Source organism: Thalassophryne amazonica, chromosome 12 (genome assembly GCF_902500255.1).
Source record: "Thalassophryne amazonica chromosome 12, fThaAma1.1, whole genome shotgun sequence".
NCBI lineage: Eukaryota > Metazoa > Chordata > Actinopteri > Batrachoidiformes > Batrachoididae > Thalassophryne > Thalassophryne amazonica.
The window spans coordinates 103,847,207-103,867,553 of NC_047114.1; the positions used below are offsets into that span (position 1 = coordinate 103,847,207).

Genomic DNA, 20,347 nt, shown 5'->3' on the forward strand with positions numbered 1-20,347 from the left:
AAATTTCTTGGTGTTGTTATTGATGATAAACTGAGCTGGAAAATGCATATTAATTTTGTTAAATCCAAAATGTCAAAAGCCATTGCAATTCAGCATTAAGCACAAGATTTAATTTCCCAACACTCATTAACTATTTTATATCAAATCAAATCAATTTTATTTATATAGCGCCAAATCACAACAAACAGTTGCCCCAAGGCGCTTTATATTGTAAGGCAAAGCCATACAATAATTACAGAAAAACCCCAACGGTCAAAACGACCCCCTGTGAGCACGTACTTGGCGGCAGTGGGAAGGAAAAACTCCCTTTTAACAGGAAGAAACCTCCAGCAGAACCAGGCTCAGGGAGGGGCAGTCTTCTGCTGGGACTGGTTGGGGCTGAGGGAGAGAACCAGGAAAAAGACATGCTGTGGAGGGGAGCAGAGATCAATCACTAATGATTAAATGCAGAGTGGTGCATACAGAGCAAAAAGAGAAAGAAACACTCAGTGCATCATGGGAACCCCCCAACAGTCTAAGTCTATAGCAGCATAACTAAGGGATGGTTCAGGGTCACCTGATCCAGCCCTAACTATAAGCTTTAGCAAAAAAGAAAGTTTTAAGCCTAATCTTAAAAGTAGAGAGGGTGTCTGTCTCCCTGATCTGAATTGGGAGCTGGTTCCACAGGAGAGGAGCCTGAAAGCTGAAGGCTCTACCTCCCATTCTACTCTTACAAACCCTAGGAACTACAAGCCTGCAGTCTGAGAGCGAAGCGCTCTATTGGCGTGATATGGTACTATGAGGTCCCTAAGATAAGATGGGACCTGATTATTCAAAACCTTATAAGTAAGAAGAAGAATTTTAATTCTATTCTAGAATTAACAGGAAGCCAATGAAGAGAGGCCAATATGGGTGAAATATGCTCTCTCCTTCTAGTCCCCGTCAGTACTCTAGCTGCAGCATTTTGAATTAACTGAAGTTTTATATATATATATATCACTCATTGCTCGTTCCATACATGACCTACTGTATTGAGGTGTGGGGAAATACATATAAAACTAATACTAATCCAATATTTTTGATGCGAAAGAAAGCTGTAAGAATTATTTGTAACAAATCGCATTGTGAGCCAACGAATCCATTGTTTGCCTGTTTACATATTGTAAAATTCTGGGACTTGGTTGATTACTTTACAATACAAATTATGTATAAAGTTAAAAATAAACTGCTGCCACAACGTGTCCAGGATCTGTTTAACTGGGGACCTCCAGTTATAATTTGAGAGGAATTTTATTGTTTGAAAAATCAAGAATCCGAACTACTGCAAAAAGTCATTGTGTATCTGTCAAAGGTGTTAACATCTGGAACAACTGTCCTGACAACATTAAAGTACTAAAAGACATTACAAGAATAACAAAATTGCATGCTATAGTTGAAGACTTAGGTCTTGTTATTACTTTTGGGTTTGTGTGTTGTGTGCCGGTATTGTCTGGTTATATTTTGTAAATTTGAGTTCATTGACTAAGTTTGCATGTTTTTTTTTCTTTTTGGTATTGTCATCGTGTGTGCGTATGTATGTATGTATGTACGTACATGTAGGTATGTGTACATTTATATATCTGCGTATGTATATATGTGTACATGTATATATATATATATATATATATATGTATTTATGAAATTTTGTTTGTGTGTATATGTTTGTTATTTTTTAGTATAAGGGGTGGGCATTTATAAGCTCTGCTTCTGCCGTCACCCTTTCGGCCACACAGGACTTTTGTAAAGTTGCTTTGTTATGAGTTTTATGTTTTTGTTGTTGAATTGTGTGCTGAATAAACTCATTCATTCACATAGACAGTCATTAACAATATATTAAGAAATGTTATTGTTGGGAATTTATTGTTGGATTACTTATTAGTGACATCAGTGATCACTTGCCGTTTTTTTATTGTTTACAATTCATTAGTTGATAAAGTTGATCATACTGAAATTCCAACTTTCAAAAGTAAAATAACTGAGGAATCTATGGCAAATCTTTGAACGGATTTATCGCACCAAAATTGGTGAGATCTATACTGAAGACACTGACCAATCATATGACATAATATCTCTATTATCTCCAAGTTATATGATAAACATTGTCCACTGATATTAAATGTTGGACGCAAGCGAAATACTGATAAACCTTGGATCACAAAGGGAATGCTGAATGCATGTAAAAAGAAAAAAGTTTTTGTTCAAGCAATTTTTAAAACGCAGAACAATTGAGGCTGAGAGTAAATATAAGGCAAATAGAGTAGTGTTCAGAATAATAGTAGTGCTATATGACTAAAAAGATTGAGGTTTTGAGTATATTTCTTATTGTTACATGGGAAAACAAGGTACCAGTAGATTCAGTAGATTCTCACAAATCCAACAAGACCAAGCATTCATGATATGCACACTCTTAAGGCTATGAAATTGGGCTATTAGTAGAAAAGGGGGTGTTCACAATAATAGTAGTGTGGCATTCAGTCAGTGAGTTCATCAGTTTTGTGGAACAACAGGTGTGAAATCAGGTGTCCCTATTTTAAGGATGAAGCCAGCACCTGTTGAACATGCTTTCCCTCTTTGAAAGCCTGAGGAAAATGGGACGTTCAAGACTTGTTCAGAAGACCAGCGTAGTTTGATTAAAAAGTGGACTGGAGAGGGGAAAACTATACGCAGGTGCAAAAAATTATAGGCTGTTCATCTACAATGATCTCCAATGCTTTAAAATGGACAAAAAACCAGAGACGCGTGGAAGAAAAACGGAAAAGCACCATCAAATGGATAGAAGAATAATCATTATTTAATTTATTTGCAAGAATCCCCCACAAAGTCCCTCCTGTTAAATAAAAGACATGTGCAGAAGATGTTACAATTTGCCAAAGAACACCATCAACTGGCCTAAAGAGAAATGGGGGGAATATTTTGTGGACTGATGAGAGTAAAATTGTTCTTTTGGGTCCAAGGGCCACAAGACAGTTTGTGAGACGACCCCCAACTCTGAATTCAAGCACAGTTCACAGTGAAGACAGTGAAGCATGGTGCTGCAAGCATCATGATATGGGCATGTTTCTCCTACTATGGTGTTGGGCCTATATATCACATACCAGGTATCATAGATCAGTTTGGATATGTCAAAATACTTGAAGAAGTCATGTTGCCTTATGCTGAAGAGGACATGCCCTTGAAATGGGTGTTTCTGTTATGTGTCGACGCGGATTGAGGAGCGAACCTGCGTCAGACAGGACCCAGCGCTAAAAATAACCAGAAAACGGTTTCCAAACAAAAACTATTTATTATACACCTGTGTTTATAGTGTAAAAAACATAAAAAAACAAACGTCCCTCTGATTCTCCTGTGAAGCAAAGAGACGGTGAGGTAAATCAACAGATACAACTATATCTTCCAATAAAACACACGCTGCCAGCAACACACTCAGGTCAGTGGTCCTTTTTTTTTACTTTATGCAAATGAGCAGCCTCTCACAACAAGTGGAGGATCACTTATCCTTCACGCCACAGCAGTGAGAAGCAAATACGCAATTCTCTTACAATTCCAGTACACTGTGTAACAAACACCAAGTTCTATCAACAAGTACTTAACACTTATTACTTTCGTGTGTGCTGACAGCATGTGTCCTCACACCTCCTGCTTCACGGGCTCGATGGTCAAACCCAGGCGCGGTCCTCAACGTCTCACAACGAAACGTCACAAGGTCGCGTTCTCCGGCAGTTCTGCTTGAACTCACACATGACTTAATGCAGAACGCCATCCAATTATCTGCTTCAGCTGCAAGTCGTCCAGGTTGCACGTGAGCACCAATCACAGGTGCTTCCATGATGTTGATGAGGGTGAAGACTCTTCAGCCAGCACCTTCTTCACAGACAAATCAGCCCTCATGCCACCTGGAGAGCAAAGAAAAGAAAAGAACACCAAAACATCCAGCCACGCCCCCCCCCCCAACACACAACAGTTTCAACAAGACAATGACCCCAAGCACACTAGTAAACCAGCAAAATCTTGGTTCCAAACCAACAAAATTAATGCCTCGCAGATGTGAAGAACTCATGAAAAACTGTGGTTATACAACTAAATACTAGTTTAGTGATTCACAGGATTGATAAAAAAGCAGTTTTGAACATAATAGTTTTGAGTTTGTAGCTTCAACAGCAGATGCTACTATTATTTTGAACACCCCCTTTTCTACTTTTTTTTACTAATAGCCCAATTTCATAGCCTTAAGAGTGTGCATATCATGAATACTTGGTCTTGTTGGATATACTCAAAACCTGGATTAATCTTTTTAGTCACATAGCACTACTATTATTCTGAACACTACTGTAAAAACAAGTTAACTAATATAATTAAATCTTGCAAAAGGCAGTATTATAGTGATTTGGTGGAAAAAATAAGAACAAACATCAAAGGTACTTGGAAGCTCTTAAATGACATCAAAAAAAAAAAAAAAAAACATTGTCACAGATTATCCAACATATTTCTACTCAAATACTGATACAGTTGTTAAGGAAAAGAAAGCAATAGTACAACCCCAATTCCAATGAAATTAGGATGTTGTGTAAAATGTAGATAAAAACAGAATACAATTCAATACTCTTCAACCTATATTCAATTGAATACACCACAAAGACAAGATATTTAATGTTCAAACTGATAAACTTTATTGTTTTTGTGCAAATATTTGTTCATTTTGAAATGGATGCCTGCAACACGTTTCTAAAAAGCTGGGACAGTGGTATGTTTCCCACTGTGTTACATCACCTTTCCTTCTAACAACACTCAATAAGCGTTTGGGAACTGAGGACACTAATTGTTGAAGCTTTGTAGGTGGAATTCTTTCCCATTCTTGCTTGATGTACGACTTCAGTTGTTTAACAGTCCGGGGTCTCCGTTGTCGTATTTTGCGCTTCATAATGCGCCACACATTTTCACTGGGCGACAGGTCTGGACTGCAGGCAGGCCAGTCTAGTACCCGCACTCTTTTTCTACGAAGCCACGCTGTTGTAACACGTGCAGAATGTGGCTTGGCATTGTCTTGCTGAAATAAGCAGGGACGTCCCTGAAAAAGACGTTGCTTGGATGGCAGCATGTGTTGCTCCAAAACCTGGATGTACCTTTCACTTTGCATGGTAGAGTTTTAACTTGCACTTGTAGATGTAGCAACAAACTGTGTTAACTGACAACGGTTTTCTGAAGTGTTCCTGAGCCCACGTGGTAAGATCCTAACTTTACACAATGATGTCAGTTTTTAATGCAGTGCCGCCTGAGGGACTGAAGGTCACGGGCATTCACTGTTGGTTTTCGGCCTTGCCGCTTACATGTAGAAAGTTCTCCAGATTCTCTGAATCTTCTGATTATACAGTGAGGCAAATATGTATTTTATCCACTCGATTTTGCAAGTTTTGCCACCTACAAAGAATGGAGAGGTCTGTAATTTTTATCATAGGTACACTTCAACTATGAGAGACAGAATCTAAAAAGAAAATTCAGAAAATCACATTGTATGATTTTTAAATAATTAATTTGCATTTTACTGCATGAAATAAGTATTTGATAGAATAGAAAAACAGACCCTAATACAACCCCTGGCAAAAATGATGGAATCACCGGCCTCGGAGGATGTTCATTCAGTTGTTTAATTTTGTATAAAAAAAGCAGATCACAGACATGACACAAAACTAAAGTCATTTCAAATGGCAACTTTCTGGCTTTAAGAAACACTATAAGAAATCAGGAAAAAAAAATTGTGACAGTAACGGTTACTTTATTAGACCAAGCAGAGGGAAAACAATATGGAATCACTCAATTCTGAGGAAAAAAATGATGGAATCATGAAAAACAAAATAACGCTCCAACACATCACTAGTATTTTGTTGCACCACCTCTGGCTTTTATAACAGCTTGCAGTCTCTGAGGCATGGACTTAATGAGTGACAAACAGTACTCTTCATCAATCGGCTCCAACTTTCTCTGATTGCTGTTGCCAGATCAGCTTTGCAGGTTGGAGCCTTGTCATGGACCATTTTCTTCAACTTCCACCAAAGATTTTCAATTGGATTAAGATCCGGACTATTTGCAGGCCATGACATTGACCCTATGTGTCTTTTTGCAAGGAATGTTTTCACAGTTTTTGCTCTATGGCAAGATGCATTATCATCTTGAAAAATGATTTCATCATCCCCAAACATCCTTTCAATTGATGGGATAAGAAAAGTGTCCAAATATCAATGTAAACTTGTGCATTTATTGATGATGTAATGACAGCCATCTCCCCAGTGCCTTTACCTGACATGCAGCCCCATATCATCAATGACTGTGGAAATTTACATGTTCTCTTCAGGCAGTCATCTTTATAAATCTCATTGGAACGGCACCAAACAAAAGTTCCAGCATCATCACCTTGCCCAATGCAGATTCGAGATTCATCACTGAATATGACTTTCATCCAGTCATCCACAGTCCACGATTGCTTTCCTTAGCCCATTGTAACCTTGTTTTTTTTTTCTGTTTAGGTGTTGTTGATGGCTTTCGTTTAGCTTTTCTGTATGTAAATCCCATTTCCTTTAGGCGGTTTCTTACAGTTCGGTCACAGACGTTGACTCCAGTTTCCTCCCATTCGTTCCTCATTTGTTTTGTTGGGCATTTTCGATTTTTGAGACATATTGCTTTAAGTTTTCTGTCTTGATGCTTTGATGTCTTCCTTGGTCTACCAGTATGTTTGCCTTTAACAACCTTCCCATGTTGTTTGTATTTGGTCCAGAGTTTAGACACAGCTGACTGTGAACAACCAACATCTTTTGCAACATTGTGTGATGATTTACCCTCTTTTAAGAGTTTGATAATCCTCTCCTTTGTTTCAATTGACATCTCTCGTGTTGGAGCCATGATTCATGTCAGTCCACTTGGTGCAACAGCTTTCCAAGGTGTGATCACTCCTTTTTAGATGCAGACTAACGAGCAGATCTGATTTGATGCAGGTGTTAGTTTTGGGGATGAAAATTTACAGGGTGATTCCATAATTTTTTTCCTCAGAATTGAGTGATTCCATATTTTTTTCCTCTGCTTGGTCTAAAAAAGTAACCGTTACTGACTGCCACAATTATTTTTCCTGATTTCTTATAGTGTTTCTTAAAGCCAGAAAGTTGCCATTTGAAATGACTTTAGTTTTGTGTCATGTCTGTGATCTGCTTTTTTTCTACAAAATTAAACAACTGAATGAACATCCTCCGAGGCCGGTGATTCCATAATCTTTGCCAGGGGTTGTATTCGGTACAGAAACCTTTGTTTGCAATTACAGAGGTCAGACGTTTCCTGTAGTTCTTGACCAAGTTTTCACACACTGCAACAGGGATTTTGGTCCACTCCTCCATACAGATCTTCTCCAGATATTTCAGGTTTGGAGTTTCAGCTCCCTCCAAAGATTTTCTATTGAGTTTAGGTCTGGAGACTGGCCAGGCCACTCTAGGACCTTGAAATGCTTCTTACGGAGCCCCTCCTTAGTTGCCCTGGCTGTGTGTTTGGGGTCATTCTCATGCTGAAAGACCCAGCCATGATCCATCTTCAATGCTCTTACTGAGGGAAGGAGGTTGTTTGCCAAAATCTTGCAATACATGACCCCATCCATCCTCCCTTCAATACGGTGCAGTCATCCTGTTCCCTTTGCAGAAAAGCACCCCCAAAAATGATTTTTCCACCCCCATGCTTCACGGTTGGGACGGTGTTCTTGAGGTTCTTCTCATCCTCCAAACATGATACCAAAAAGCTCTATTTTGGTCTAATCTGACCACATGACCTTCTCCCACGCCTCCTCTGGATTATCCAGATGGTCACTGTCGAACTTCAAACGGGCCTGAACATGTGCTGGCTTGAGCAGGGGGACCTTGCTGCCCTGCAGGACTTTAAACCATGATGGCGTCATGTGTTACTAATGTAATCTTTGCGACTATGGTCCAAGCTCTCTTCAGGTCATTGACCAGGTCCTCCCATGTAGTTCTGGGCTTTCTCAGAATAATCCTTGCCACACAAGGTGAGATCTTGCATGGAGCTCCAGACTGAGGAAGATTGACAGTCATCTTGTGTTTCCTCCATTTTCTAATAATTACGCCAACAGTTGTTGTCTTCTACCAAGCTGCTTGCCTGTTGTCCTGTAGTCAATCCCAGCCTTGTGCAGGTCTACAGTTGTGTCCCTGGTGTCCTTAGACAGCTCTTTGGTCTTGGCTATGGTGGACAGGTTGGAGTGTGATTGATTGAAGTGTGTGAACAGGTGTCTTTTATACAGGTAACAAGTTCAAACAGGTGTAATTAATACAGGTAAAGAGTGCAGAATAAGAGGGCTTCTTAAAGAAAAATTAACAGGTCTGTGAGAGACAGAATTCTTGCTAATTGGTAGGTGATCAAATACTTATTTCATCCAATAAAAAGCAAATTAATTATTTAAAAATCATACAATGTGATTTTCTGATATTTCTTTTTTTAGATTCTGTCTCTCACAGTTGAAGTGAACCTATGATAAAAATTACAGACCTCAACATTCTTTGGAGGTGGGAAAACTTACCTAAATCGACAGCGGATCAAATACTTATTTGCCTCACTGTATTATGGACTGTAGATGATGGAATCCCTAAATTGCTTGCAACTGAACGTTGAGAAACATTGTTCTTAAACTGTTGGACTATTTTTCCACACAGTTGTTCACAATCAATCAATCAATTTTTTTATATAGCGCCAAATCACAACAAACAGTTGCCCCAAGGCGCTTTATATTGTAAGGCAAGGCCATACAATAATTATGTAAAACCCCAACGGTCAAAACGACCCCCTGTGAGCAAGCACTTGGCTACAGTGGGAAGGAAAAACTCCCTTTTAACAGGAAGAAACCTCCAGCAGATCCAGGCTCAGGGAGGGGCAGTCTTCTGCTGGGACTGGTTGGGGCTGAGGGAGAGAACCAGGAAAAAGACATGCTGTGGAGGGGAGCAGAGATCGATCACTAATGATTAAATGCAGAGTGGTGCATACAGAGCAAAAAGAGAAAGAAACAGTGCATCATGGGAACCCCCCAGCAGTCTACGTCTATAGCAGCATAACTAAGGGATGGTTCAGGGTCACCTGATCCAGCCCTAACTATAAGCTTTAGCAAAAAGGAAAGTTTTAAGCCTAATCTTAAAAGTAGAGAGGGTGTCTGTCTCCCTGATCTGAATTGGGAGCTGGTTCCACAGGAGAGGAGCCTGAAAGCTGAAGGCTCTGCCTCCCATTCTACTCTTACAAACCCTAGGAACTACAAGTAAGCCTGCAGTCTGAGAGCGAAGCGCTCTATTGGGGTGATATGGTACTACGAGGTCCCTAAGATAAGATGGAACCTGATTATTCAAAACCTTATAAGTAAGAAGAAGAATTTTAAATTCTATTCTAGAATTAACAGGAAGCCAATGAAGAGAGGCCAATATGGGTGAGATATGCTCTGTCCTTCTAGTCCCCGTCAGTACTCTAGCTGCAGCATTTTGAATTAACTGAAGGCCTTTTAGGGAACTTTTAGGACAACCTGATAATAATGAATTACAATAGTCCAGCCTAGAGGAAATAAATGCATGAATTACTTTTTCAGCATCACTCTGAGACAAGACCTTTCTGATTTTAGAGATATTGCGTAAATGCAAAAAAGCAGTCCTACATATTTGTTTAATATGCGCTTTGAATGACATATCCTGATCAAAAATGACTCCAAGATTTCTCACAGTATTACTAGAGGTCAGGGTAATGCCATCCAGAGTAAGGATCTGGTTAGACATCATGTTTCTAAGACTTGTGGGGCCAAGTACAATAACTTCAGTTTTATCTGCGTTTAAAAGCAGGAAATTAGAGGTCATCCATGTCTTTATGTCTGTAAGACAATCCTGTAGTTTAGCTAATTGGTGTGTGTCCTCTGGCTTCATGGATAGATAAAGCTGGGTATCATCTGCGTAACAATGAAAATTTAAGCAATACCGTCTAATAATACTGCCTAAGGGAAGCATGTATAAAGTGAATAAAATTGGTCCTAGCACAGAACCTTGTGGAACTCCATAATTAACTTTAGTTTGTGAAGAAGATTCCCCATTTACATGAACAAATTGTAATCTATTAGACAAATATGATTCAAACCACCGCAGCGCAGTGCCTTTAATACCTATGGCATGCTCTAATCTCTGTAATAAAATTTTATGGTCAACAGTATCAAAAGCAGCACTGAGGTCTAACAGAACAAGCACAGAGATGAGTCCACTGTCCGAGGCCATAAGAAGATCATTTGTAACCTTCACTAATGCTGTTTCTGTACTATGATGAATTCTAAAACCTGACTGAAACTCTTCAAATAGACCATTCCTCTGCAGATGATCAGTTAGCTGTTTTACAACTACCCTTTCAAGAATTTTTGAGAGAAAAGGAAGGTTGGAGATTGGCCTATAATTAGCTAAGATAGCTGGGTCAAGTGATGGCTTTTTAAGTAATGGTTTAATTACTGCCACCTTAAAAGCCTGTGGTACATAGCCAACTAACAAAGATAGATTGATCATATTTAAGATCGAAGCATTAAATAATGGTAGGGCTTCCTTGAGCAGCCTGGTAGGAATGGGGTCTAATAAACATGTTGATGGTTTGGATGAAGTAACTAATGAAAATAACTCAGACAGAACAATCGGAGAGAAAGAGTCTAACCAAATACCGGCATCACTGAAAGCAGCCAAAGATAACGATACGTCTTTGGGATGGTTATGAGTAATTTTTTCTCTAATAGTTAAAATTTTGTTAGCAAAGAAAGTCATGAAGTCATTACTAGTTAAAGTTAATGGAATACTCAGCTCAATAGAGCTCTGACTCTTTGTCAGCCTGGCTACAGTGCTGAAAAGAAACCTGGGGTTGTTCTTATTTTCTTCAATTAGTGATGAGTATAAAGATGTCCTAGCTTTACGGAGGGGTTTTTTATAGAGCAACAGACTCTTTTTCCAGGCTAAGTGAAGATCTTCTAAATTAGTGAGACGCCATTTCCTCTCCAACTTACGGGTTATCTGCTTTAAGCTACGAGTTTGTGAGTTATACCACGGAGTCAGACACTTCTGATTTAAAGCTCTCTTTTTTAGAGGAGCTACAGCATCCAAAGTTGTCTTCAATGAGGATGTAAAACTATTGACGAGATACTCTATCTCACTTACAGAGTTTAGGTAGCTACTCTGCACTGTGTTGGTATATGGCATTAGGGAACATAAAGAAGGAATCATATCCTTAAACCTAGTTACAGCGCTTTCTGAAAGACTTCTAGTGTAATGAAACTTATTCCAGACTGCTGGGTAGTCCATCAGAGTAAATGTAAATGTTATTAAGAAATGATCAGACAGAAGGGAGTTTTCAGGGAATACTGTTAAGTCTTCTATTTCCATACCATAAGTCAGAACAAGATCTGAGATATGATTAAAGTGGTGGGTGGAATAACAGCTGGGCTCTTGCTTGCCTCTACTGGTGGTTGGCTCTCACTGCGGTATTGTATCACTTCCTGTTCCGGAGCACAGCGGTGTTTTCCTGTATCTGTTAGCTGTTTAATCTGCGCAGTTAGATTGATCTAGTTATCTAGATTACGATTTGTTTCCCAGTGTAATCTTTACGTGCCTTAACTAAAGCACTCATTCTGCTGAATCACCTCTAAATTATTTACACATTATTCACTTTGCGTGTTTTTAGGAATCCGCTAGCTTAGCGTAGCTACTAGCTCTTAGCCGATTTAGCATGGCGGCTTCTCCTGTCTCTCCCGCACTTTTCTGCTCTGGGTGTGAAATGTTTAGTTATTCCTCGGCCTCCTTTAGCAGTAATGGTACTTGTAATAAGTGTAGCTTATTCGTAGCTTTGGAGGCCAGGCTGGGCGAATTGGATACTCGGCTCCGCACCGTGGAAAATTCTACAGCTAGCCAGGCCCCTGTAGTCGGTGCGGACCAAGGTAGCTTAGCCGCCGTTAGTTCCCCCCTGGCAGATCCCGAGCAGCCGGGAAAGCAGGCTGACTGGGTGACTGTGAGGAGGAAGCGTAGCCCTAAACAGAAGCCCGTGTACACCGCCAACCCGTTCACATTTCTAACCGTTTTTCCCCACTCGACGACACACCCGCCGAGGATCAAACTCTGGTTATTGGCGACTCTGTTTGAGAAATGTGAAGTTAGCGACACCAGCAACCATAGTCAATTGTCTTCCGGGGGCCAGATGACACCCGGTTACGCCAATCGGAGGTCACTAAAATTAACATTAAATCGGTGTGTAACTTTGCAAAAACAATGTCGGACTCTGTAGTTTTCTCTGGGCCCCTCCCCAATCAGACCGGGAGTGACATGTTTAGCCGCATGTTCTCCTTGAATTGCTGGCTGTCTGAGTGGTGTCCAAAAAATGAGGTGGGCTTCATAGATAATTGGCAAAGCTTCTGGGGAAAACCTGGTCTTGTTAGGAGAGACGGCATCCATCCCACTTTGGATGGAGCAGCTCTCATTTCTAGAAATCTGGCCAATTTTCTTAAATCCTCCAAACCGTGACTATCCAGGGTTGGGACCAGGAAGCAGAGTTGTAGTCTTACACACCTCTCTGCAGCTTCTCTCCCCCTGCCATCCCCTCATTACCCCATCCCCGTAGAGACGGTGCCTGCTCCCAGACTACGAATAACCAGCAAAAATCTATTTAAGCATAAAAATTCAAAAGAAAAAATAATATAGCACCTTCAACTGCACCACAGACTAAAACAGTTAAATGTGGTCTATTAAACATTAGGTCTCTCTCTTCTAAGTCCCTGTTGGTAAATGATATAATAATTGATCAACATATTGATTTATTCTGCCTAACAGAAACCTGGTTACAGCAGGATGAATATGTTAGTTTAAATGAGTCAACACCCCCGAGTCACACTAACTGTCAGAATGCTCGTAGCACGGGCCGGGGCGGTGGATTAGCAGCAATCTTCCATTCCAGCTTATTAATTAATCAAAAACCCAGACAGAGCTTTAATTCATTTGAAAGCTTGTCTCTTAGTCTTGTCCATCCAAATTGGAAGTCCCAAAAAACAGTTTTATTTGTTATTATCTATCGTCCACCTGGTCGTTACTGTGAGTTTCTCTGTGAATTTTCAGACCTTTTGTCTGACTTAGTGCTTAGCTCAGATAAGATAATTATAGTGGGCGATTTTAACATCCACACAGATGCTGAGAATGACAGCCTCAACACTGCATTTAATCTATTATTAGACTCTATTGGCTTTGCTCAAAAAGTAAATGAGTCCACCCACCACTTTAATCATATCTTAGATCTTGTTCTGACTTATGGTATGGAAATAGAAGACTTAACAGTATTCCCTGAAAACTCCCTTCTGTCTGATCATTTTTTAATAACATTTACATTTACTCTGATGGACTACCCAGCAGTAGGGAATAAGTTTCATTACACTAGAAGTCTTTCAGAAAGCGCTGTAACTAGGTTTAAGGATATGATTCCTTCTTTATGTTCTCTAATGCCATATAACAACACAGTGCAGAGTAGCTACCTAAACTCTGTAAGGGAGATAGAGTATCTCGTCAATAGTTTTACATCCTCATTGAAGACAACTTTGGATGCTGTAGCTCCTCTGAAAAAGAGAGCTTTAAATCAGAAGTGTCTGACTCCATGGTATAACTCTCAAACTCGTAGCTTAAAGCAGATAACCCGTAAGTTGGAGAGGAAATGGCGTCTCACTAATTTAGAAGATCTTCACTTAGCCTGGAAAAAGAGTCTGTTGCTCTATAAAAAAGCCCTCCGTAAAGCTAGGACATCTTTCTACTCATCACTAATTGAAGAAAATAAGAACAACCCCAGGTTTCTTTTCAGCACTGTAGCCAGGCTGACAAAGAGTCAGAGCTCTATTGAGCTGAGTATTCCATTATCTTTAACTAGTAATGAGTTCATGACTTTCTTTGCTAACAAAATTTTAACTATTAGAGAAAAAATTACTCATAACCATTACAAAGACATATCGTTCTCTTTGGCTGCTTTCAGTGATGCCGGTATTTGGTTAGACTCTTTCTCTCCGATGGTTCTGTCTGAGTTATTTTCATTAGTTACTTCATCCAAACCATCAACATGTTTATTAGACCCCATTCCTACCAGGCTGCTCAAGGAAGCCCTACCATTATTTAATGCTTCGATCTTAAATATGATCAATCTATCTTTGTTAGTTGGCTATGTACCACAGGCTTTTAAGGTGGCAGTAATTAAACCATTACTTAAAAAGCCATCACTTGACCCAGCTATCTTAGCTAATTATAGGCCAATCTCCAACCTTCCTTTTCTCTCAAAAATTCTTGAAAGGGTAGTTGTAAAACAGCTAACTGATCATCTGCAGAGGAATGGTCTATTTGAAGAGTTTCAGTCAGGTTTTAGAATTCATCATAGTACAGAAACAGCATTAGTGAAGGTTACAAATGATCTTCTTATGGCCTCGGACAGTGGACTCATCTCTGTGCTTGTTCTGTTAGACCTCAGTGCTGCTTTTGATACTGTTGACCATAAAATTTTATTACAGAGATTAGAGCATGCCATAGGTATTAAAGGCACTGCGCTGCGGTGGTTTGAATCATATTTGTCTAATAGATTACAATTTGTTCATGTAAATGGGGAATCTTCTTCACAGACTAAAGTTAATTATGGAGTTCCACAAGGTTCTGTGCTAGGACCAATTTTATTCACTTTATATATGCTTCCCTTAGGCAGTATTATTAGACAGTATTGCTTACATTTTCATTGTTACGCAGATGATACCCAGCTTTATCTATCCATGAAGCCAGAGGACACACACCAATTAGCTAAACTGCAGGATTGTCTTACAGACATAAAGACATGGATGACCTCTAATTTCCTGCTTTTAAACTCAGATAAAACTGAAGTTATTGTACTTGGCCCCACAAATCTTAGAAACATGGTGTCTAACCAGATCCTTACTCTGGATGGCATTACCCTGACCTCTAGTAATACTGTGAGAAATCTTGGAGTCATTTTTGATCAGGATATGTCATTCAAAGCGCATATTAAACAAATATGTAGGACTGCTTTTTTGCATTTACGCAATATCTCTAAAATCAGAAAGGTCTTGTCTCAGAGTGATGCTGAAAAACTAATTCATGCATTTATTTCCTCTAGGCTGGACTATTGTAATTCATTATTATCAGGTTGTCCTAAAAGTTCCCTAAAAAGCCTTCAGTTAATTCAAAATGCTGCAGCTAGAGTGCTGACGGGGACTAGAAGGAGAGAGCATATCTCACCCATATTGGCCTCTCTTCATTGGCTTCCTGTTAATTCTAGAATAGAATTTAAAATTCTTCTTCTTACTTATAAGGTTTTGAATAATCAGGTCCCATCTTATCTTAGGGACCTCGTAGTACCATATCACCCCAATAGAGCGCTTCGCTCTCAGACTGCAGGCTTACTTGTAGTTCCTAGGGTTTGTAAGAGTAGAATGGGAGGCAGAGCCTTCAGCTTTCAGGCTCCTCTCCTGTGGAACCAGCTCCCAATTCAGATCAGGGAGACAGACACCCTCTCTACTTTTAAGATTAGGCTTAAAACTTTCCTTTTTGCTAAAGCTTATAGTTAGGGCTGGATCAGGTGACCCTGAACCATCCCTTAGTTATGCTGCTATAGACGTAGACTGCTGGGGGGTTCCCATGATGCACTGTTTCTTTCTCTTTTTGCTCTGTATGCACCACTCTGCATTTAATCATTAGTGATCGATCTCTGCTCCCCTCCACAGCATGTCTTTTTCCTGGTTCTCTCCCTCAGCCCCAACCAGTCCCAGCAGAAGACTGCCCCTCCCTGAGCCTGGTTCTGCTGGAGGTTTCTTCCTGTTAAAAGGGAGTTTTTCCTTCCCACTGTAGCCAAGTGCTTGCTCACAGGGGGTCGTTTTGACCGTTGGGGTTTTACATCATTATTGTATGGCCTTGCCTTACAATATAAAGCGCCTTGGGGCAACTGTTTGTTGTGATTTGGCGCTATATAAAAAAAAATTGATTGATTGATTGATTTACTTTTTGAGCAAAGCCAATAGAGTCTAATAATAGATTAAATGCAGTGTTGAGGCTGTCATTCAAAGTGGTGATCCTCACCCCATCTTTGCTTGTGAACGGCTGAGCCTTTTGGGGATGCTCCTTTTATACCCAATCATGACACTCACCTGTTTCCAATTAACCTGTTCACCTGTGGAATGTTCCAAACAGGGGCCTGTACTACGAAGCAGGGTTACTGGCTTATCAGGGTAACTTTGGGAGTAAGTTGATGACGTGTGGAGTAACTTCCCGGTTAACCCGTACTACGAAAGGTGGATAGGTTTTGATCGAGGTATGCTGCCATGGCAATTTATGCTGTGCGCCAAACCTGCTCCAAGCAGGTTATGTTCTCGGTTAGCTTGAGGTTTTCGCTTAACCACTCCCATTATAAGTACTGTCCATCCACCTTCCATCACTCCGAAGACAATGCCGGCCTACCTGGATGATCCGTTTGATATTGTAGCACAAATTGTGAGGGGCTCTCTTCGCAGGGCGAGGGTTTTTAAAGACTGTCAGAATCCGCTGACATACCCGGATGATATTCTCTATGAAAGATATAGATTCTCAGCTGAGGGAATTTGTTATCTTTGTCAGCTGATCGGGCCAGAAGTCTGTAACATCACCCATCTATCATTCAGAAGTGAGGCAGTTTGTTGAGTGGTGTGATTCCAGTTACCTTACTTTAAATGTTAAAAAGACAGAGGAAGTCATTTTTGATCCAAAGTTAGTTGGCAATCACAACTCTGTAATTATACACCAGCAACCAATCACACAGGTGCAATCGTACAAATATCTTGGTGTCTGTATAGACAGCTCCCTTACATGGAACACTCATGTTGACTGGTTATGTTCCCGCTTGAATCAACGACTCTATTTTCTACGGCGTTTGCGTTTTCATGGAGTCGACCAAAAAATTATGTTACTGTTTTATCAGGCAGTTCTTGAAAGCATTCTAAGATATGGCATAACCACTTGCTTTGGGAACCTTCCTGTGTCCCTAAGATCAAAATTAAACTACCTTGTTCTCACAGCAATGAAAATCATTGGTTTGAAACAGTATAACAATCCTCAGTCAATTTTTGATCAGTGCGTGATGAAGCAAGCGGACAGAATTCTTTCTGATCCCTCCCATGTTCTGCACACGCAATACGAGTTGCTACCATCGGGCCGGCGTTCCAGAGTCCCCCATTGCAGACTGAATAGATATAGGAACTCTTTTGTTCCTATATCAATCATAGCCCTTAACATATATCATAATAAACACCGCTAACAATCAGGCACATTAGGAGGTTTTAGTATTTGTATGTTTTTTATTTATTTATTTTTATTCTTTATTTATGTATTTATTTATTTTATTTATTGTTATGAACTGTTTATGTCTTGTTCTTGTATCTTTGTATGGGTCATGATTTTTGAGAAGTCCAAGACAAATTTCCCCATGGGGACATTAAAAGTATATATCAAATCGTACACTGTAAAAAAAGACTGTTGTTTTTACAGGAAAACACTGGCAGCTGTGGTTCCCAGGGAATTCCTGTAAAAAATACAGCAGTTAAATGTACAAAAAAAAGAGAGCTCTTGTTTGTAGATTTAACAGTTCTTTTAATGTGAGTCAGCCGTGGTTCATTCACTGTAAATCCATATACATAATATGTCTGTAACGTTATCTACTGTGCTGCTGTATGTTTTACAGGGATTCACTGGTAACCACAGCTGCCAGTGTTTTCCTGTAAAAACAAGTCATTTTTTACAGTGTAGCAATGCCCCGACGATCGAGCAGATAATGTGCCTTGCGATATTTGTCCAGTGGACACTTTATGTATTCCATCGGTGATGCTGAACACCTGAACAAGAATACTGTATGTCCTATGATTCTCAAGGTAGTACTTGCTCTGTCTAAACTGTTGGATGCATTTGTCGTTTTCCCTGACCATTTATCCACAATGCAAATCAATGAAGGGTTTTATGCAATCGCGGGTAATTACTAATATCAAAATAGGTCTAATGCATGTCCATTAATTAGGTGAAGTGGGGCTTATCAAGCTGCATCTGACATATTGACAGGATTAGGAATAGCAATCATACAGTCAAGGTAGCCTATTTAGGAAACATTAAATTAACCTAACATTTATTAGTAGGCCTATGCCCACTTCTGAATCGTGTTGCATCTGGACGTAATTAATGGAAGAAGGTCATTTTTTTTTACACATATTAGACATTCCACAGGTTAATCATCTGTAACAGATTTGGAGAACAATTGAATTGTACGTACGCATTTACCCGATCAGCAATACGTTGCCAACAAGCCTGTCTTGCTTTATTGGCAGACGATGTGTTCGATTTCCCCCTTAACATTAATTTAAATTCCTCGTAGCTCTGCATAATAATCATGCATTCTTCTTCGGTAAGGTAAGGTGACCGCGCCATCATTGAAAAATGGTGACGTGTGCTGCAACCCGCCCCTTTTATGTGAACGCGCACAAACTCCAATTAGGTTAACACAGGTTCAACAAATCAACATCTTATTCAGCGTCGTAGTACCGATTAACACCACTTGAGGAAACTAGGTTTTGTCAACCCCGGTTTAAGAGGTTGACCCTGGGTTACATCTGAGTAAGTTAACCCCGCTTCGTAGTACAGTTGAGTATCCATCAACATTCCTTCTGTTACCACTGTCCCAGCTTTTTTGAAACGTGTTGCAGGCATCCATTTCAAAATGAGCAAATATTTGCACAAAAACAATAAAGTTATTCAGTTTGACATTAAATATCTTGTCTTTGTGGTGTATTCAATTGAATATAGGTTGAAGAGGATTTGAAAATCATTGTATTCTGTTTTTATTTACATTTTACACAACATCCCACTTCATTGGAATTGGGGTTGTAACGTACAGTGATCATGTGACCTCCCAATCAGCCTCAGTGAACATGTCAGGAGGCAGGAACGCTGACGTACTACCGGCTTGATGAGTACTACTTCAGAGTTATTGCACTTTTTCTGGGGGACTGTTGAGATAATGGTTCCAGTCGTACCTTGGCCTTCTTCAGCAGCAGGATGATCTTGTCCTCGTTCTTCTGACCTTCATCTTGATGGTCTTCATCAGAGCTGCTGAACAGAGCGAAGCCTGCAGACACCAAAACCTCCTTCATTTCCAAACTGGCTGATCGATCTGGTTATTAATTCAGTTTATTTAAGAACATCCTGCCTGGGCCACACACAGCAGCAGATAACACAAGCCCCTCCACTGACTCTGCCAGTCAGAGAGAGAAAAAAAACCTTGCACACAGAAGGAGCTTGGCTCCATGATGCGACTGCCTGGACATGCAGATGGATTTGATACATTGGTAAAAGTCTGAATATATTATTTCCAGGAGTTAATGGACTTTATTAACGTGCCACAATCGTGAGACAACTTAAGAAGGTGAAAAAAAGGCCGCGCAATCCCTCTGTGAGATGTGGACGTGGACATGGGCATGTCCTCTGAACGGTGGTCGTAGAGCTCTTAAACTCAGCGTAGAGCCTTCTTAAACTCAGCGTAGAGCTGCTTAACGTGGCGTAGAGATAAGATAAGAAGATAAGAAAAGCCTTTATTCATCCCTCAATGGGAAATTTCCGTGTCACATCGCAGCATAGACAGTAGGAATAGAAGGGCATGCAATAAAACAACAAGCTGCTCAAACTCGGCGTAGAGCTGCATTCAATTTCAATTTCAATTATTTTCCTTTATATAGCGCCAAATCACAACAGAGCTGCCTCAAGCGCTTCCACACAGGTAAGGTCTAAACTTACTAACCCCCAGAGGAGCAGTGGCAAGAAAAACTCCCTCTGAGGATCTGAGGAAGAAACCTGAAGCAGACCAGACTCAAAGGGGTGTCCTCTGCTTGGGCCATGATACAGACACACATTACGAACAATTCACAGAACAAATATACAGGAAATGCTGTTGGTGCACAGGACAGGAGGATCTCCAACATGAATACAACTCCCATCTCTGGATGGAGCTGCACCTTAAACAGAGAGAAAAAAACAGAATCAGACATCAGAAAGACAAAACATACAGTATAATTTGTCAGCATTAACCACAAGAAAAACAGAAGAAATTACTAAGGTGATCGGCTGCCATGAGCCCTAAACTCACTAAAAGACCCAGAATTTAGGTAAAGTTGAGCCGCGGCACGCTCCAATTACTAATAAAATGAATTAAAAGAGTAAAAAGCGTAAAACAAAACTGTACCAGTATGCTAGCCATATGAAAG

General features: G+C 40.1%; 1 protein-coding gene across 2 annotated transcripts in view; it reads right to left on the reverse strand.

Annotated features, from left to right (window-relative positions):
• ttc19 (tetratricopeptide repeat domain 19) overlaps nucleotides 1-20,347 on the reverse strand; it is a 164,103-nt gene that overhangs the window by 103,866 nt on the left and 39,890 nt on the right. For both annotated transcript variants that reach the window (XM_034183689.1, XM_034183690.1), the window contains exon 3: nucleotides 19,124-19,215. In XM_034183689.1, coding sequence (XP_034039580.1) covers nucleotides 19,124-19,215 — 92 coding nt within the window. The remainder of the gene's footprint in view (nucleotides 1-19,123; nucleotides 19,216-20,347) is intronic.